Genomic DNA, 21,190 nt, shown 5'->3' with positions numbered 1-21,190 from the left:
GATTTCTCAATGATAGCTCTTTTATCCTATAATCAACAATCCTTCAAAATAAAATATGGCTAGTCTAAACCAACTGGATGAATAAAAAGGCATCTTTCATCTAACCATGATTCATTTTTACAATTATTGTCTACTTTAAAATAATCTACTTCAAACATGATTTTCCTCCCCCATCCCCGACACCAGGGCAAGAAGACCACAGGTTACACAGAAGGCAAAGTACACCTCGAGGTAGGACAAAACATTTGAGATGTGATTCTCTTCTTTAGGTCAGTGAAGTCACCTGGAGGTAGAGGGAAGAACTCCCTTTCTTTCCCCTTCTTATTCTCAAGTCTGAAAACCAAGTTCCCAGAAACACTTTTATCTAAGGGCAAAGGAATGATGAATCTCCCCAGGGGGAGAATATAAGAAATGACCATAAAGTACTAAGAGTGACTTTTAAATAAATGTGTCAGAACTAATACACACAAATGGATGGTGCCCCCTTCAAAGTCATTACCCTGGAAATTATATACTTATTCTAATGATAGTATTATGGGCACTTTAGAATTTGTTTCAGAACCCAGAATTTTCCACATCCTTAAAGCTAGCAAGTGTTTGTCTTTTCAGGCTGAATTTAGCAAGTCAAAAGTGCTCAAAGTAGCTGTACTTTTTGTTGGAAAATCTTTCTTGAGATGCCAAATCTAGGTTACTTGTCCCCTCCTAAATGATCCCTGGACTTCTCCCAGCAGAGTACTTTTCACTCTCTCTTTGGAACTGCCTACTTACTCATCATCTGTCTGACAAAACTGTAAACTTCAACAGAGCAGGGAACTTTTCTATCTTCTTTATTATTAGACCCACAGCCCCACCATAGAGCCTAGAAGATTACAGGCAGTCAAGAAATACTGAACCATGCAAGCTATTATAATGTAAAATGGTTTGCAATACTATGTGTGCCTTATTTGTTTACCTTCCTTACTCCTCTCTGAAAAGAGTTTTTATTACGCCTCTATGCAATTACTCCTTAGGAATTTTACACTTTAAAAGTGGTTGGATTCATTTTTCATTACTTATTTATATACAGAAAAAAAAACAAAAATAATTGTATCTTCACAGATTAAAAACTTACAACTTTTTCCCTCCCAAATTGGCAAGCGCAATATCTTACCTAGTTGCAATATCTTTATAGTGTCCCTGTAGGCCTTCATTACCAGCTTGAAATGGCGATAGAGTGGGTAACACAGCACCCTTCTTCCAAAAGACACCATGATATCATGAACATTAGTCCAAGTCTGTGAAGTGTCATTTTAATAGCAGTCACTTCCATAAAATGTTACACAAACAAAAGCACACAATGAAATAGGAAGCTTTTCTCATTTAAAAGCTGTAAGTTCGGATCATTGTGATGCCAAGTAGAAGAGAAACATAAAACCATGAAATAAGATTATTTTCATATACCTTAAAATAAAATATAGAATCTTAGTTTTTCTAATTTCTCACACTATCAATACATCACAAATGTCACAAGAAAGCTTTTTAAAGTCCTAAGTATTTTAGATTCTTACAAATAAGAATCTAAAACACATGGCATTAACAAAATACAGATGCACATAAAGGATATTTTAAAATAATTTACATTTCATGTTTTTGTCATCTAGGGCTATTCAAGATGGCACACATCAAAAATGTAGAACTCACCGGGCACAGTGGCTCATGCCTATAAAGCACTTTGGGACGCCAAGGCAGGCAGATCACCTGAGGTCAGGAGTTCGAAACCTGCCTGGCCAACAGGGCGAAATCCCGTCTCTACTAAAAATACAAAAATTAGCCAGGTGCGGTGATAGGCACCTGTAATCCCAGCTACTCAGGAGGCTGAAGCAGAGAATTGCTCAAACCTGGGAGGCAGAGGCTGCAGTGAGTCAAGATTTCGCTACTGCACTCCAGCCTGGACAATACAGTGAGACTCCATCACAAAAAAAAAAAAAAGTAGAACTGTTCAGCTTCCTCTTTTTTTTTTTTTGCACTGGACATGGGTAATACAAGACATTTACTCGAGTAATTTGCTCTTGCTTATCAAACTGATTTCTAGGAAAAAAGGTGTTCTATCTTGAATGGTATCAAACTGATAACATTAGCAATTGAAAACTTACTAAAAACACTGAACAGAAAATTTCCACAAAATTGTTTTTCGATAAACAAAGTATAAAAAATGTAAACCATAGGTAAAACTTAAAACCAAGGGAGAAAGATAATTTACATGTACATTAATCCTTAAAACTATGAGAAATCTGATTAAGAACACTGAGTATTTGACATAATGAGAATTATGAACTAAAATAGGTGAATTTTCATATAGATTTTTAATAACTATACCACAACATTATCCAGTCACCAACTACTTCTAACATATTAATAAATGCTAACACAGAAACCGATGCCTCTATTATATGCTGATTATGGCAACATGAGGAACTCCAATGAAGCCTAGAGGGGAGCACTTTTCATCTTCAGTAGGCATACAAACTCCCCAGAGATCTTGCTACAAATTCATGTTCTGATTCAGTGGGTGGGAGGTGGGACTGAAATTCTGTCTTTCTAATGAGCTCCCAGCTGAAGCTGCTGGTCAGGTTGTTGGTCCTTGAACCATTTTTGGAATAGTAAGATTCTATAATGAAGTAAGTGTTTTAGTTCCTGTTTACATCTTACCTATTATTTTAACAAAGTGACATCAATGAAACAACCTTGATTTTGCAACTTAAAAAATACTGGTTGTTTTAATTGATATAATCTTGATACTTTTTCAAAGTTTCTGCTTTTAATTACTGTTTTGATGCACAAGTTTGTTAAAAACTTATAAAGATATTATCCTTTGGTATTTTTGGTGAGACCTGCACAACTATTTTTCGGAACACAGAAACAATTACTACCATACTAAAAGAGTTATCAGATGTAACCAGACTATATTTGAATTGCAGGACTTAAGATAAGGGATTTAAGCTATATGATCTAAGTTTCCTCACCTGTAAAACCTGCAACACTTACCTCACAGACTTATTGAGAATAGGTGAAGTTTTTCTTACATATACATATATATATTAAAAAAATCATATAAAAACATTATTTTTTGCCGGGCGTGGTGGCTCCAGCCTGTAATCCCAGCACTTTGGGAGGCAGAGACGGGCGGATCACGAGGTCAGGCGATCAAAACCATCCTGGCTAACACGGTGAAACCCCGTCTCTACTAAAAAAAATACAAAAAAACTAGCCAGGCGAGGTGGCGGGCGCCTGTAGTCCCAGCTACTCAGGAGGCTGAGGCAGGAGAATGGCGTGAACCCGGGAGGCGGAGCTTCCAGTGAGCTGCGATCCGGCCACTGCACTCCAGCCTGGGCGACAGAGCGAGACTCCGTCTCAAAAAAAAAAAACATTATTTTTCGTGTGTGTGTGTTTATTCTTGGCACAGACCCTGATGGTCACTTATCACCTAGGTTTGCCTCCATCTTTGAGTTTCAAGCTCCAATACATGCCAGCTTACAAACACACCTCTCACTCTGCCCCACATTCTTTCCCAAAAAACCATGTCTCCATCCTCTCTCCGAAGTGTGTTTCCTTCCCCCAGCTTCCAAAATACTCTACCTGGTTTCATTATCAGAATTTTATTAAAAAGATGGAAAACAAACTTGTACAATAGAGCTTCTATTTTTAAAAATTCAAGGAATTGCTTGAATTACCCCAAATGATGTAAAAACAACAAAAATAATTTCCTGAGCAACAAACTCTAAACAACTGCAACTGGAAATCATACCTCAAACCAGCATAGTGTTGGACTCAGTTTCCTGATATTCCATGCAGATTCAACCTGTATTTGTTTTGGAGAAAAGAATACCATCACATTAGAGGTAAAGTCATTTAAACAAACCAAAGAAATCCATTTTTTCAACCAGTGTCTGAGGATCACTGACATATGAGAACTAAGAAGTGTTCACAACTATAGAAAAAAAACTATTTTGCTGATGCAGAGACTATCAGTGGGAAGTTTCTGTTTACTTTCCTTGGGATTTTTGAAAATAAAACTTTTCTACTGAAAAAAATACCAGAACACAAGAGCAAATAACCAGGGGTTTTGAAACTAGAAGTTAAAGCAAAGTAATCCCTGCTCAATTTCTGTCCTTTTTCAACTAAGTTACATGACTCCCGAACAATCCATAAATAATCTATCAAAGGAATCAAGGATAATGTTGAAGTATTACCTGTGGCACTTAAGAAGCTGCTAGAAAATTTGATCTTTCAGAGAATGCTGGTGAGAATAAGTACATTCTAGAGGAGGTCTCAAGTTGTAAGACTTGATGATTTTAAATACACAAATACAAGAATAAAAAATGGTAAATTTTTTCAAGTATACCTAAACACTCACGTTTTCAAGATTTAATATGAAGCATTTTTTGTCAAAGAAAACATTTTCTCCATTTACAGTATCTTTTTTTTTTTTTTTTTTTTTTTGAGATGGAGTCTCGCTCTGTCGCCCAGGTTGGAGTGCAGTGGCCGAATCTCAGCTCACTGCAAGCTCTGCCTCCCGGGTTTACGCCATTCTCCTTCCTCAGCCTCCCGAGTAGCTGGGACTACAGGTGCCTGCCACCTCGCCCGGCTAGTTTTTTATATTTTTTAGTAGAGACGGGGTTTCACCGTGTTAGCCAGGATGGTTTCGATCGCCTGACCTCGTGATCCGCCCGTCTTGGCCTCCCAAAGTGCTGGGATTACAGGCTTGAGCCACTGCGCCCGGCCTACAGTATCTTTAAAAGATGAGTGAAAACAAAAAGTATTTTCAGATAAATATTAAGTAGCCTTAGCACACTCAATTAATAGTCATCTTGGAGTCAGACACAAACGTCAAGAGTCACCCTAGAAATTTTCAGAATCATGACAACAAAAAAATTAGTACACAGAAAATTCTAACTCTAATACCATCCTAGTGCTATAATGTTGAGTGAAAAAAGCAGGTTAAATAGTATATACGTTAGGACCCAAGGTAAATACACACAATATAGACACACGTGCACAAAGAAAGAAGACTGGAAATAGATACATCGCCATGTAACAACGGTTATTTCTGATGACTAAAATTACAGGAAATCTTAATTATTTCCTTCGTTTGTATATTTTCCTTTACAATACGAATTATTTGTGTAATTCAAAAAAGGAAAGTTATGCTCAGATCAAAAATAACCTTTAGAGCAAGGACAATTATAAACAGCTGCAGCGCCACACTAACTAGAAAGGCTGTTTTTTGGTTTCCAGCCTTTTTAAATATACAATCAATGGTATAGGTGAAAAGGAAGTTTAGCTCTTCATTTACAACATCAAATATGGTTTAAGAAGAAATACAATAAAGTCTATATTATTTTTTAAAAGATTAAGAAATAATTTACAATAGGATTTACTTTTATAACATGATCCCTTTAAATAGCAAAAAAATATACAATTCAGGTTTTAAAAAATCTGATTTACATATAATTTTTCAGAAATCCACACACTCTATGAATTGAGGAACATTTGCAGGTAAATATTACGATTTCTTTATTTTGTAAAATGCCATATTTTGCATCTGCTGACTTCTGGCTGAGAGAAAGAATATAAATGGGTATGGTAGTTTACCCCCTGGCCAATGTGAAGTGTCATGTGACAGAGCACTTCTCTGGCCTAAAAGAGATGAGGGCTCAGAGTAGCCTTCCTCTCTACTCTCAGCTTTACTCCCTTAAACTTCCCTACTCTGCTATTTTGCAGAGAATAATCCCAAGAGAAAACTGAAAAAGACCAACTAAGCAATGTATGATTGCTTGTGGGTACCCACCACCACCACCCCACACATGCAACTCTGCTGGGGGCATCCCCTGAATAACTAATCACCACCAGTTCTACTCTAGACAAGAAAGACTGATGCTTTGATGCAGTTTACTCAGCACAGTCATCTATGGCAACACGCATACATACAAGCACTTACATTCTTCTCTCCTTCAGTGACACGGGTTTCATAGCAATATGCCAGAAGGATATCAATCAAACTGTAGTACACTTGACAACAGGCTTTCTTGTCCAGCAGATAAGATTTATTGACAAATTTTCGTAGCTGATATTTCTCTTCTTCAGAAAAAGACACTAGAAGAAAACGCATTTAAAAATTAGATGTTTCATTCATTTTTGTAAATCCCCCCATGTGGAAGATTTGTCAAAATTAGAACTTTGATTATAGAAACTGAAATAAAAGTTATTTCTACTTAACTCTGGATATATAAATAACTTAAGTAGATGTCACAGTTTCAGTAAGAGCTGTGAGTCTGCTCAAATCCTAATAGGGCTGAATAAAGATTTTTCGAAACAATACCTATTCCTTAATTCCCAACCCTCCCTTTTTTGCTACACTGTTCTGTACTTAAGGCGTCTGAATGCCAGTTACTGACTTTAAAATTAAGATAATACATTTTGACAACAGAAAGCGCTAAATAAAGTACACTGAAAATATTCATTATCCGTTTGAAAGTTCTATACCAAGAAATAGGAATATTCCCAGATATTAATCAATTAAAATTGTTACATTTAAACTAAACTAAATTTCAACTCAAATTAATCCATTAAAATCTCATATTGTCTACCATATAAATCAAGTTTTACATATGACCACATCACATACATTAGATCTGTGGGAAGAGACTGTTTCTTTACAACACGGTTCCTTTTTCCTTTTCTTCTTTTGCTTGGCACCCTCTCTCCACCTGAATATTCGTCAACTGCCTCTCACCCACTAAAAATCTAGTATATATCATTCCATAGTTTTCTCTACAGACATGTAATCATATACAGACACACAAGCATATATACTAGGGAGTCTGTACTTCCTACGCCCTCCCTTGACCCAAATAACTAGGTCATTATTCTCCATCTAGCCCTTCTCACTCAACAATACCTCTGGCAAATCCCTAAAAGTCAACTGGTGTGTAACTAATTTTTGTAAAGGAGTATAATATTCCAAAACGTACCATGCTCTATCCAACCACTCCCCCTACTGATGGGCACTCACGTTGCTTCTAGCTTTCTGCCACTGCTAATAATGTTGCAATAAATATCCTTATCCTATGTCCTTGGATATTAGAGGCTTTATTTCCATAAAGTAGACTCTTGAGACTGGATTGACTGGGTTTAAAAAGTATCTGTTTTAGAAAGATACTTTACTTAAAGGCTACAATAACTCTCCTTTCTCACAGTCATGAATAGAAGTTCCTCTTCCTACACATACCTCCCACCTTCCCCTGGCAAGAAATGTAATAGCTTTTTTACAATCATTTCCAGGTTAATAAACTGAGTATAGCAGGCAGAATTCTAAGATGACCTCCAATGAGTCATATCACTATGTGGGGATGGAGCTTGTGACTTGCTTCTATCCAACAGAATACGGCCAGGCAATGGGACAGTCATTTCCATGATTACATTCCATTATTAGCAGACCAAAGCCAGGGACTCACCTGCTAGTTTTGAAGAAATGTCACATGGTGAAGTGAGAGAGCCTGTGAAAAGGCTATATGGCAGGGACCTGTAGGGGCCTCTAAGATCTAAGAGTGGCCCCCAGCTGACAGCCAGCAACAAAGTAGGGGCCTCAGTTCTGTATCTGCGAGGAACTAAATTCTGCCAACAATCATGTGAGACTGGAAGAAGACCTTGAGCTCCAGGAAACACAGCCTCCAACATTTGTTTCTAAAAAAAATAAGATGGGTATTTTTGGCTACAGCCTTGCAAGACCTATCACAGTGGACCCAGGTAAGCCAGGCCCAACTTCTGACTCACGGAAACTGAGATCATGAACGTACACTGTGTGAAGCTTGTGATAATTTGTTATGCAGCAAAAGAAAACTAAAATGGTGACTTATCATTGTTATTTCACTTAGTATTTCTCCAAATGCTCAACTTTAAGCACTAGTTCCTTGGTTTGTAAGCAATCTGGATTTGCACTCTTATGAGTAACCCATTCGTATGTGTTTTGTCCAGTTTTTTTTTTCTATTGGATGGCTTGTCTTGTCAAATTAAGAATCCTGTATATTATAGATATAAACCCTAATCATCTTTCCAAAGCTACTATATCTCTACTGACTTTGTTTATGGTACCTTTTGCTATTGAAGCATTTATTTTTCATGTAGTCAAATATGTCCATCTTTTTTTTTAAAAAACAATATTCTGGATTTATAGCTTTAGTTAAGGTTTCCCCAATCCTTGAATTGTACATGAAGTCTCTTTAAGATTAAATTATCCATTAAGTGGAGGTACAGCATCATAAATAAAGGTCCTCATCCTGGTCTTCACATTGAGTAGACTGAGGAAAACGAGGAAGAGGAAGGGTTGGTTTTGCTATCTCAGGGGTGGCAGAGGCAAAAGAAAATCCCCATATAAGCAGACCTATGCATTTCAAACATGTTTTGCTCAAGGGTCAACTGTGTTTAATTTAAAATTTACTAGATTTAATCAATAAGACAAACTGAGTGTTGATTGCCTCATTGGAGGACACATCTGAAGATTCCTTAATTTAAATAAAAGCTCTCAGTTCATTTTAAGCAATTTGATTTAAGGAAATGGCATGAAGGAATATACTCACTGCAGGAAGAAAGCATACCTGACAAAATATTTTAAGACTCCTGGTATTTAGCAAGAAGGTTTGAGACAGTATTCCCTTAGGTATGGTTTTTGAGATGTTCATTAATTTAGCTAATGGGAAAATGCCAGGTGTTCATGATATCTGACTAGAGAAAAATCTTTATATCCTAGTTGACTAATAAAGATCCCTGCTCCCACAAAATTCTCAATCACAAAGTAAGCTTGCCCAGAAACTATTTAGCAACATGTCAACTCTCCACATATTTATGTCTTCATTTTTAAGTAATCATACCTATCGATGCTTAGTCATTTGTAAAAGTTGATCTAGGCAATGTAGGTTCTGATGTTACATTACTCACATGGAAGTTTTTCTACATTAGTCATTTTCAGTAACTGTGCACAGAAGAAAAATCTACTTGAATTATTCTTCTGAATTCTTGGATACTAGGAGCTGCTAGACTTTCCCTAAAACACTTCCACCTTTTACTGAGCATTTATAAGTTCCATTGTGGCCTACTTCATTAATAATACACAAATGCATTTAAATTCTGAAATTCAAGCAAAGAAATCAGAGATGATAAATAACAATAACAACAAACCAGGAAATCACTAGAGAAACCAAAAGTCTGAGCTCCCTGAGGCCTTTTTTATTAGAGCTATAAATCATATCACCCAAAGGGGAACTTGGGGGAAGTTTGCACACAATCAAGTCTAACCTAGCAGCAGTACTGGAAATAACTACAGATGCAGTGCCAACAATGCTTGGATGATTGCCACCATAAGTAACATTTGTCAAGCATTTATATGACTTAGCTACACTACAAAGCAGCTTTGCTATATAGTTCACAATGTTTTGGTTAATTATACTTTTAAAAACAATCTCCAGTGAAATAAAAGTCAGTTGAACTCAATACATTTGAGGAGGAAACTGGTATTTGAACATTGAAGCAAATGGCCGAGGACCACCTCCCAACATCAAAAACCCCACCAATATGTCTGAAGGCTGCAAAGGGACTCTCATCAAAATGGAAAGATGTCTGCAAGGTAGTCACTTTTCTCTCCCAAATATTTTCTAATTTTGTTATTTTTAAATCCTCCCTTCCTCTCTAAATCCCCCTCCCAAACATCCCTGTTATCTAGGTCAACAATTAAATGACAAAGGATCTCGACGCTCTCAGAGTAATGCACATCTGTCTATTACATTGTACATTCATTGGAACCAGATCAAGGGAACCAGAAAAAATTGTGCTGCATTCAAACCTTCAGCCTAAATGGGTAGCCCTGTAGTGCTACAACTTTCAAAGTTGACACTGACAGTTATCTCTACAAACACTGAAGGGCTCACTGGTGCCAAACAGGATGTCCCTGCTAGGAAGTTCATTGACTGTAAATGTTATGTGGTGTCATAACAAGCAATAACGTGCCAAGACTTTGGAGCTTCAGATTAACCACTGAAAGACAACATGGGAAATGTGGTAAGTTCATCCTCACGAAACTAGAGCTCAGAGGAAGCATAGCGTTTAACACTTCCATTTACAAGCCTTTGGGGAGGAAAATCTGGATCACTACAAAGCTGGAGAAAAGTCTCCCTGTTGTAACTCAGGGCTGTGATGAAAATGACAAGAATTACAACCAAGGGAGAAAGAGAGGGAGCAAAGTTCACCACCTAAGGCTTATCTGGAATTCAAAGCAATCTAGGTTAATATTTTATGATACGGAACGAATCAAAGGTACACCCCTCACCTGCACTGTTATATCTGCCTGGCAACACCTGATGAGGAGGTGTTAAACAGACAACAGCCCACAGCTATGACCCAAAGAGGAAGAAGGCCAGAGAGGCAAAGAACAAAAAGGAAGAGGGGAAAAGGTACAGCAGCAGGCACCGTAGGTAAGCAGAAAACTGTGAGGTTTATTTCTTGGTTTATTTCTTTTCCCCCATATTTTATCCTGGCTCAACACATTTCAATTTATTCCTCCAATTCTGAGTGCCTCAAATATTTGAACCAGAATTTTTTAAATGAGAGAGAAATTTTGTTAACAAGGAACTTTCCCTTAAAGCTTTCTAAATGTATAAAAATTATAATTTCACAGAGAAACTAACCAACTCCTGGCTCTCCTGCGACTGATTTGACTCTATAATAATAATTTCTAACATTTACAGGATTTTAAATATAACATTTCATTCAATCTCAGGACAACTCTGAGGTAGGTACAGGATTTCCACAGCAACCCAAAGGTGCAAGATCATATCGCAAGCATGTGGTGGAACAAGAAGTCCAACCCCAAGCCTACATTTAGTTTATATCTTATATTTGGTATTATTAGAAGAGACACTCTGTTCAACACAAAGCTCAAGTTCTTCTACCTTAGATCACATGTCCTTGCTATTTTTAAAGGTGGTTTTCAGAATGAATCATCATAATGGCCTTGCAGACTATGACTGTTCCTGATGCACCAGCCTGGCTATCAGCCATGGGTCAGATGAAGGGTCAGGAGGACGGATAGTTAAAAGGACTGAGTGGCTTGATCTCCTGCTAAAATTACACAGAGAAGACTAACTCAAAGCATTGCTGACACAGAAAACTGGACTGAGAACAAGCTACAATTTATCAAAGTAGAGCAAGTTAGAATTTAAATCAAAGGGAATGCCTTCTCTTGATTTTTAGGGCCACTAGCTCACCCTGGTGGACAGAAAACTCAACTACGCAACCATCAATTTTCTCCCACACCACCTCATTAAAATACTGTGCTAAAATTAGGGAAACTGACTCAGACCAATTGATATACTAGATGATTTAAGTTTGCTCAAACTTTATGACCAGATCTATCTAGCATATACAGTTAACTATCTAAATTGTGTTAGCAATCCTAAACCTGAAAATGTGCCTATATATACATATAGAATGTGAGATGTCTGAAAGCTGCTTAAACTCAAATATAAAAGTCAGGATTTGTTGAAAACGACAATAAATCTATAACAAGAGTCACTACAATGAGCTTCTGTGATGCATTAAAGCTAATCCTCTTTTTTCTAAAATATTATAGCAGCAATGTTTTGATCTGGTAGAAATCACCTAAACCTTAATAAAACTTAACCATAAAAACATTTATTACAATATTTATAGATATTTATTGAGTACCTTTGTATAACAGGCACTATACTAGACACTGAAAAAATAGCAGATAACAGGTTATTGCATTGATATGCAGAAAATAAAAAACTGTGATCCATTAGAGACCCTGCAGCTACTTCAGAATGAAGGGTCAAAGGAGATCACTATATATATTATTTGCTACTGCAGAAAGCAGGAAATCACGCAAATGTCCACCAGTTGTAAACAGCCCAAATATCCATCAATCATGAAAAAAAATCCAACGGGATACTAGGTAATCATGAAAAGCTTCAGGTAGATCTGTACATACTGATATGGAAGATGTGCAACACACTACAAATTGATAACAAGGTACGAACCGGGTATACGTGAGTCTATGTATAGACATTTCTAAAAGCAACCATTTAGATGTGGGAATATGTATTTTTAAAATATCCCCAAAAATACTAATACGTGATTATTTCTGGGAAGAGGAACTTGAGGGGGAAAAAGTCTATATTCCATTCAATATTCTTCAGAATGTACATACGTGTGTATTCTTTCCATTTAAACATTGAAATTTTATTTTTAATATGCAAATAAAAGCCAAATCAGTGTGACAGAAAACATGGGTGTTCTTTTCTTGATCTGTCTGCAAATGTTATATTTCTAATGTATAGTCTTAATATATCAACGCTGTACTTAGAGAAGGTGGTAATAACATGTCCATCTAGGTCTTTTCCCACCCGAGTCTTTTCCCCCCATTACTAATACTCAAATGTCCTTACCAAAGAAGAATGTTCATACTTCTTAAGCAGGTTATTGAGAAACTACAAATGTCCTGTGTGATCACATCCCTAAATTTAGGTTTTAAAAAATAATTAATTGTAAAAGAACGCCAATGATTCTAAAGGAAAACATACTTCAAAAGAATTTTTCAACACAAATAAGCCTAATTACTTAGTGGCATTTTCCAGTCAGAGGCAAAGACGTCATTTCCAAAACTAGCAATTCAAACTCATATTTTAACATCATAAGGCAATTACATCTATGTGCTTAATAACATGGAAGGCAGTAAATGTGGTACATACACCATGAGATTTTAAAATGAAACAAATGAGCCGAATTTGAGTTTCTTACCTAATGCAGCATGATTTTCTTCCTCCTGACTCTTTTCCAAAAAGGCCTTCATTTTTGAATATTTGTCAGTCCACCAAGGATTATATTTCAAAATCTGTTCAATCGCCTCGTCTTCAAAAAAGTCAGCTCTAGGAAAAAACATTGAAAGAACTTATTATACTGGCTTTTACTTTTTAACATTTTATCTTAACTCATATTTGTACCAGAAATACAGATTTTTAATTCAAAGTACATTTCAAGGAGAGACTGAACACTGTATTTACTTTCTTTGTAGTTACCAACCACAAACCTAAGTTACTTATCATAAAACAAAAGTAAGTATCTGACTAAAGGGATATATAAGATTTCTGATCTTTTTTGTTGTTGTTAACTTTTTTAAAAAGAGATGGGTCTCACTCTGTCATTCAGGCTAGAGTACAGTAGCATGATCGCAGCTCACTGCAGCCTCAAACTCCTGGGGTCAAGCAATCCTCCTGTCTCAGCCTCTCAAGCAGCTATGACTATAGGCACGTGCTACTGAGACCAGCTAATTTCTATTTTTTTATAGAAACGGGGTTTTGCTTCCTTGCCCAGACAGGTCTTAAAACTCTCAGCCTCAAGTGATGCTCCCACCGCAGCCTCCCAAAGTGTGCTGGGATTACAGGCTTGACCCACTGTGTCCAACCTCTGATCTCTTTAAATAGAAGGTACGTAGAAGACTGGTCCTACCCTGAAGTCCCATCACATGTTCAATGACGTGAAATGAAGCAAATCTGAAGACACATTGGAATGAAATCTAGCACTTGTGCTAGGTCTGCAAGTACCACAGACTTTAGTAAAATTTCAATAAAGGAAAACATTTTTGAACTCAACCAGCAAAGAAAAACAAGCAGATGAGTAGGAAATTCAGGATACTGCATCTCCACAACGAGGCTAAAAGGGGCTACACACACACACACACACACACACACACCATTTTCGGCATGTGCACTCATATTTTCTTTTTTTTTTTTTGAGACAGACTCTCGCTCTGTCGCCCAGGCTAGAGTGCAGTGGCCGGATCTCAGCTCACTGCAAGCTCCACCTCCTGGGTTCACGCCATTCTCCTGTCTCAGCCTCCCGAGTAGCTGGGACTACAGGCGCCCGCCACCTCGCGTGGCTAGTTTTTTGTATTTTTTTTTTTAGTAGAGATGGTGTTTCACCGTGTTAGTCAGGATGGTCTCGATCGCCTGACCTCGTGACCCGCCCATCTCGGCCTCCCAAAGTGCTGGGATTACAGGCTTGAGCCACCACGCCCGGCCGCACTCATATTTTCTACCAAGATACAATCTATTTTATTAAGATATGAATTTTAACAGTTCCTTAAATTACTGAAGAAGATAAAAGCAACATTTGTAGAGAACAGAAAGTTAATTTTCCTGCACTCTACATTCCTGTTTTAACTAGAAAAATAACAGCCACAATCAAAATATACCTCTCACTCTTAGAGGACACTTATTCAGAAATGATTCTATCTTGCATTCAAAGTTGGAAACTGGTATTCTTGGGAAAAGCATCAACAAAGTATAACTCATAGTGAAAATTTTACTTATATTTTAGTTAACCAGAAACTCAAGGAATTGGTTGCTTTGATACACTGAATTTTCTAACTGATAGTTTTACAACCTTAGACACTTGAAGTTCCCTTTCAACCGAGATACTGAAATCGTTTAAAAATTAGAAAGATCACAGACAACTTACTGAGTTCTTTGTATGTTCCAGGCACTGCGCTAAAAGCTTTGCATCTGTTATTTCCTTGAATCTTTACACCATCACTATGAGCATGGGGTACTATTAATACCATCATTTTACAAAGGTAGAAACTGAGGCTCAGAAAAGTTTTGTAGCTTGGTCAAGTTCAGAGAACAAGTAAAAAGCATAGCTAGGATGTAGACCTACTTAACTCTTACTCCAGATTCCAAGCTCTTAACCAAATAAATATTCCATTTTTATATAGGAGGAAATAAAGTACATATTAGACAAAACTGAACAGCTAATATCTTGAAATAGGAATTGTCAATAACAATTTCTAGGCCGGGCGCAGTGGCTCAAGCCTGTAATCCCAGCACTTTGGGAGGCCAAGACGGGCGGATCACTAGGTCAGGAGATCGAGACCATTCTGGCTAACACGGTGAAATCCCATCTCTACTAAAAAAAAAAAAAATACAAAAAACTAGCCGGGCGAGGTGGCGGGTGCCTGTAGTCCCAGCTACTTGGGAGGCTGAGGCAGGAGAATGGCGTAAACCTGGGAGGCAGAGCTTGCAGTGATCTGAGATCCGGCCACTGCACTCCAGCCTGGGCGGCAGAGCGAGACTCCGTCTCAAAAAAAAAAAAAAAAAAAATTTCTGACAGGTGCACAGACATAAGAGACTAAGACAAAATAGCTGCTTCATAAACTAATCCTGCTAAGCCTATTTTCTTCTTAGCTATCTCTTTCTCCTTAAAGTGAAGGAACTCTTTTGAACTGAGGTTCTACTATAAACTCATCCACAAATTAAAACTTGAGCTTTTTTCCAGGAAATGAATTTCAAATGGATAAACAATAATAAATGACTAACATGCTAAATAAGTCATTCATTCAACAGAAAGTACTGACGTTGTGCCACGTTCCATGCTCCATGTTAGGCACTAGGGTTCCACTGCTGACAAGACACAGACAGTCCTGGCCCTCACACAACTTACAATCCCATGGGAGAGTCAAACAATTACAATATAGCAAAATGCTATGACATAACAGCAGTATAAGATTCCAGGGCAAAATAGAGTAGAATGACAGGCAAGGACCCTGGAGGATATAATATCTAAACCAACGGTGGAATGACAATGAACAGTTAACTAGAGGAAGAGGGGTAGGAGAGAGTATTCTGTGATGAAAAACTGGTTGGAAAAGGCTAGAAAACAAGAAGGCACATTTAAGGGGGAAAAAAGTCGAAAGCAGCTAAAAATAATATAGTGGCAACCACCTTGTAAGCCACGTCCAAGAAATCTCAAAGATTATCCCTACCAACTAAACACTTAAAAGCTTTTCACATAGGGGAATGACATTAGCATGGTTCAGAAACATCACTCTTATTGCAGCCTGGAAAATGATTTAAAGGGAGAAACCTGGGGAAGCAGACATAATGGTGGCCTAGAATAACATAGTGGCAGTGGACACACAGCAAAGTGGATGAATCTGACCTATATGTAGATGACAGAACCCTCAGGATGCAGGGAATGAGGAGCTGGAGGAGTGAAAAATAACACAGAGAATTCTGGCCTCCATAACTCAGTGGACAACAGTGCCCTTCGTTGAGACAGGGACATAGGAGGGATGCTAACAGACATGAGTGAGAAATAAAGACTCCTGCTTGGGATAGGTTGAGTCTGACATGCCTTTTCTTAGGATTTACAAACATCCCATCCAATAGGTAAGTGGACATACAAGTCTGAGGCTCAAGACAGAGATATGGGAGTCAGAAGCAGTTAAATCAAGAAGAGGATAAAATTGCCCAGGAAGAACTGGCACAGTGAGAGAAAAGGGCCTTGGACACCGCAGCGCAGAGGACACCAAAGGCAAGAGTAGAGGAGCCCATCTGAAAAGATGCCATTTTCCTCCCCAAGGGACCACAATGAAGGGAAAAAGAAAACTGGCTTGGAAACATGGTATTTCTACCACCTCCATCCCCCTCCCCACCAAAAACACGTCCAAAATGTTTGATTATTTTGAGTAAAATTTCACTAACACAGTCCTAGTAATCTGAACTGTGCTGGTCTATGCTTGACATTGTCCATGAATTAAGAGTTTCATGAACAAGCGCTGACGGTGACTAATGTTTTACTTTTCATAACAAATTACTTTCAAGTTTTGTTTGTCTGTTTTTTCATTTGAGATCTCAATTTTTTTTCAAGATTTTTAAGGTCACGAATTGAACAAGCATTCACTGAATGCCCTCTACGTGCGTCGTCAGGAAGACGAAGATCCGTAAAATTCACTTCCTGCCCTTAAGGACTCCACAATTTAATGAGAACCATGTACACAAATACAGAACATTATAAAACAATGCAGTAAAAACAAGATAAACTGTAACAGGGGAGCACTGAGGTGGGCTTCCTAAGCCAGTCTAACAGTGCAAGTACATGGGAGAAACAATGAGCCTAGTCTGAAGAGCTAAGAACCACTATTCAGGCAATGTGGGGTCAGGGGAATTAAATGGCAAAGGGATACTATGATAAAAGGAAATATGAGAAGCAGTGTGGGCTGGGTGTGGTGGCTCACGTCTGTAATCCCAACACTTTGGGAGGCCGAGGCGGGTGAATCACATGAGGTTTGGAGTTCGAGACCAGCCTGGCCAGCATGGTGAAATCCCATCTCTATTAAAAACACAAAAGTTAGCCAGGCATGGTGTGCAGGCCTGTAAGCTCAGCTACTCAGGAGGCTGAGGCGGGAGAATCACTTGAACCTGGGAGGCAGAGGCCGTGGTGAACTGAGATCGCACCACTGCACTACAACCTAGGCAACAGAGCAAGACTCTGTCTCAAAAAAAAGAGAGAAAAGCAGTGTGGTACAGGTGGGGAAATGCAAACATTCATCATTGTTGAGGTGTAAAACGTGAGCAGGGAGTGGCAAAAGTGAAGCTACCGAGGTAGGCAGGGTCCAGATCACAGAGAACTTGTAATGACACACAAAGGAGTTAGGAATTAGGTATTTTAAGCAGAAGAGCACCAACGACAGGGTTCAGCAGATTTTCATTTTCAGCATGTAAGACACCATGCTGTAATGGTTCATGGTTGATGGATCTGAAGAAGCCCAGACTAAAAGCAGAGATGCCAGTTAGGCAGTTAGTGAGTGCTGCACTAAACCAGACACAGATGAGGGCCAGAAACTGATGAAGTGGAAAAAAAAAATACTACAGAGATCAATGGTACAACTTCAGGATTGATTGAATGTGTGGGATAAGAGAGAAAGCAAAGATGAATCCTCGCTTTCTAACCGGGGTGACTAGAGTGAAAAATGGGGCATCAACCAAGTTAGAAAATTCACAAAGACTTTAGAGGTAAAACGATGAGTTCAATTTTGGACATGTTGAAACAGAGGAGTCAGTGAGATACCGAGTCTCTCTCTAACCCTTCAATCTGCTTCTTCTTCATAGCACTTAATCAAAATAAAAATAGTGTCTACTTTCTCCACTATAATGGAAGTCCCACGGACAACAAAGAGATTGAGATCTCGCTGTATGCACCACAGTGTCCTTGGTATCTGTGACACTGCTTAGCATGTAGTTCATTCAGACAAATATTTGTTGAACAAATAAATACATAAATGAAAGAATGGATACATAAAATTGTATTATAATGCTTTTTCTCAAGTTCTGTGTTTTGAATTGAGAGCCACCTCAGAAGCATGTGATCCTGCTCCCAGTCTTCCAATTACTATTTATTGTCTTAATATCCACTCAATAAATCCAAGAGTTCAATCAATATACCATCTTCTTTCACAAATTTAGAGTAATGAAAAATTATCGCAATTTAAAATGGTACCACAAATGGTATACGATCATTTTTGTCCCTTTTCTTATCTCACAGATGTTTAGAACACTGACTAAATTCTTGTGCTTCCTTCCAAAGAAAGAGGCAAGATTTTAAGAACTTATTAATGTAAAATGTATGCCAACAATTTAAAAATTATTGGGGACGAAGAAAACCAAACATTATCAGCAAGAGAAATATGAATACTTGACTATAATAAGCAATGAGGAATGACCATTAAGAAATGCTGGGCCGGGCGCGGTGCCTCAAGCCTATAATCCCAGCACTTTGGGAGGCCGAGATGGGAGGATCACGAGGTCAGGAGATCGAGACCATCCTGGCTAACACGGTGAAACCCGGTCTCTACTAAAAAATACAAAAAATTAGCCGGGTGTGGTGGCGGGCGCCTGTAGTCCCAGCTACTCAGGAGGCTGAGGCAGGAGAATGGCGTAAATCCAAGAGGCAGAGCTTGCAGTGAGCTGAGATCCAGCCTGGGCAACAGAGCGAGACTCCGTCTCAAAAAAAAAAAGAAATGCTTCAAGAGGGTGGTTCCAAGATGGCCAAATAGGAACAGCTCCCAACATGAGTGACACAGAAGACAGGTGATTTCTGCATTTCCAACTGAGGGACCAGGTTCATCTCACTGGGGTTTGTTGCACAGTGGGTGCAGGACAGTGGGTGCAGCCCACTGAGCATAAGCCAAAGCAGAGCGAGGCATCTCTCACCCAGGAAGCACAAGGGGTCAGGGAATTCCCTTTTCCTAGCCAAGGGAAGCTGTGACAGCACCTGGAAAATCGGGTCACTCCCACCCTAATACTGCGCTTTTCCAACAGTCTTAGCAAATAGCACACCAGGAGATTATATCCTGTGTTTGGCTTGGAGCGTCCCACGCCCACGAAGCCTCACTCATTGCTAGCTAAGCAGTCTGAGATCCAACTGCAAGGCAGCAGAGAGGCTGGGGGAGGGGCGCCCGCCATTGCTGAGGCTTGAGTAGGTAAACAAAGCGACCAGGAAGCTCAAACTGGATGGAGCCCACCACAGCTCAAGGAGGTCTGCCTACCTCTGTAGACTCCACCTTTGGGGGACAGGGCATAGCCAAACAAAAGGCAGCAGAAACCTCTGCAGACTTAAATGTCCCTGTCTGACAGCTTTGAAGAGAGCAGTGGTTCTCCCAGCACAGGGTTTGAGATCTAAGAACGGGCAGACTGCCTCCTCAAGTTGGTCCCTGACCCCCAAGTAGCCTAAGTGGGAGACACCCCCCAGTAGGGTCAGACTGACACCTCACATGGCCGGGTACCCCTCTGAGACGAAGCTTCCAGAGGAACGATCAGGCAGCAACATTTGCTGTTCAGCAATATTCGCTGTTCTGCAGCCTCCACTGCTGATACCCAGGCAAACAGGGTCTGGAGTGGACCTCTAGCAAACTCCAACAGACATGCAGCTGAGGGTCCTGACTGTTAAAAGGAAAACTAACAAACAGAAAGGACGTCCACACCAAAATCCCATCTGTACGTCACCATTATCAAATATCAAAGGTAGATAAAACCACAAAGATGGGAAAAAAAACAGAGCAGAAAAGCTGAAAATTCTAAAAATCAGAGCACCTCTCCCCCTCCAAAGGAACGCAGCTCCTTGCCAGCAATGGAACAAAGCTGGACGGAGAATGACTCTGATGAGTTGAGAGAAGGAGGCTTCAGACGATCAAACTTCTCCAAGCTAAAGGAGGAAGTTCAAACTCATCAAAAAGAAGCTAAAAACCTTGAAAAAACATTAGATGAATGGCTAACTAGAACAAACAGCGTAGAGAAGACCTTAAATGACCTGATGGAGCTGAAAACCATGGCACAAGAACTACATAACAAATGCACAAACTTCAGTAGCTGATTCGATCAACTGGAAAAGGGTATCAGTGATTGAAGATCAAATAAATGAAGTGAACCGAGAAGAGAAGTTAAGAGAAAAAAGAGTAAAAAGAAACAAACAAAGCCTCCAAGAAATATGGGACTATGTGAAAAGACCAAATTTACATCTGATTGGTGTACCTGAAAGTGACGGGGACAATGGAACCAAGCTGGAAAACACTCTGCAGGATATTATCCAGGAGAACTTCCTCAACCTAGCAAGGCAGGCCAACATTCAAATTCAGGAAATACAGAGAACGTCACAAAGGTACTCCTCGAGAAGAGCAACTCCAAGACACATAATTGTCAGATTCACCAAAGTTGAAATGAAGGAAAAAATGTTAAGGCGAGCCAGAGAGAAAGGTCGGGTTACCCACAAAGGGAAGCCCATCAGACTAACAGCAGATCTCTCAGCAGAAACTCTACAAGCCAGAAGAGACTGGGGGCCAATATGCAACACTCTTAAAGAAAAAAATTTTCAACCCAGAATTTCATATCCAGCCAAACTAAGCTTCATAAGTGAAGGAGAAATAAAATCCTTTACAGAGAAGCAAATGCTGAGAGATTTTGTCACCACCAGGCATGCCCTACAAGAGCTCCTGAAGGAAGCACTAAACATGGGAAAGAACAACCGGTACCAGCCACTGCAAAAACTCGCCAAATTGTAAAGACCCTCGATGCTAGGAAGAAATTGCATCAACTAATGAGCAAAATAACCAGCTAACATCATAATGACAGGATCAAATACACACATAACAATGTTAACCTTAAATGTAAATGGGCTAAATGCCCCAATTAAAAGACACAGACCGGCAAATTGGATAGAGTCAAGACCCACCAGTGTGCTGTATTCAGGAGACACATCTCATGTGCAGAGACACACAGAGGCTCAAAATAAAGGGATAGAAGAAGATCTA

The 21,190-nt window shown here is 39.0% G+C and overlaps 1 protein-coding gene across 1 annotated transcript in view; it reads right to left on the bottom strand.

Annotated features, from left to right (window-relative positions):
- Positions 1–21,190, bottom strand: part of SHQ1 (SHQ1, H/ACA ribonucleoprotein assembly factor) — a 111,223-nt gene that overhangs the window by 69,879 nt on the left and 20,154 nt on the right. The window contains exons 6-9 of the mRNA XM_023199973.1: positions 12,847–12,974; positions 5,978–6,132; positions 3,785–3,838; positions 1,151–1,274 (exon numbers count right to left, since the gene is read on the bottom strand). Coding sequence (XP_023055741.1) covers positions 1,151–1,274; positions 3,785–3,838; positions 5,978–6,132; positions 12,847–12,974 — 461 coding nt within the window. The remainder of the gene's footprint in view (positions 1–1,150; positions 1,275–3,784; positions 3,839–5,977; positions 6,133–12,846; positions 12,975–21,190) is intronic.

Source organism: Piliocolobus tephrosceles, chromosome 2, assembly GCF_002776525.5.
Source record: "Piliocolobus tephrosceles isolate RC106 chromosome 2, ASM277652v3, whole genome shotgun sequence".
Classification (NCBI taxonomy): Eukaryota; Metazoa; Chordata; class Mammalia; order Primates; family Cercopithecidae; genus Piliocolobus; species Piliocolobus tephrosceles.
This window is presented reverse-complemented; position numbering and strand designations above follow the sequence as displayed.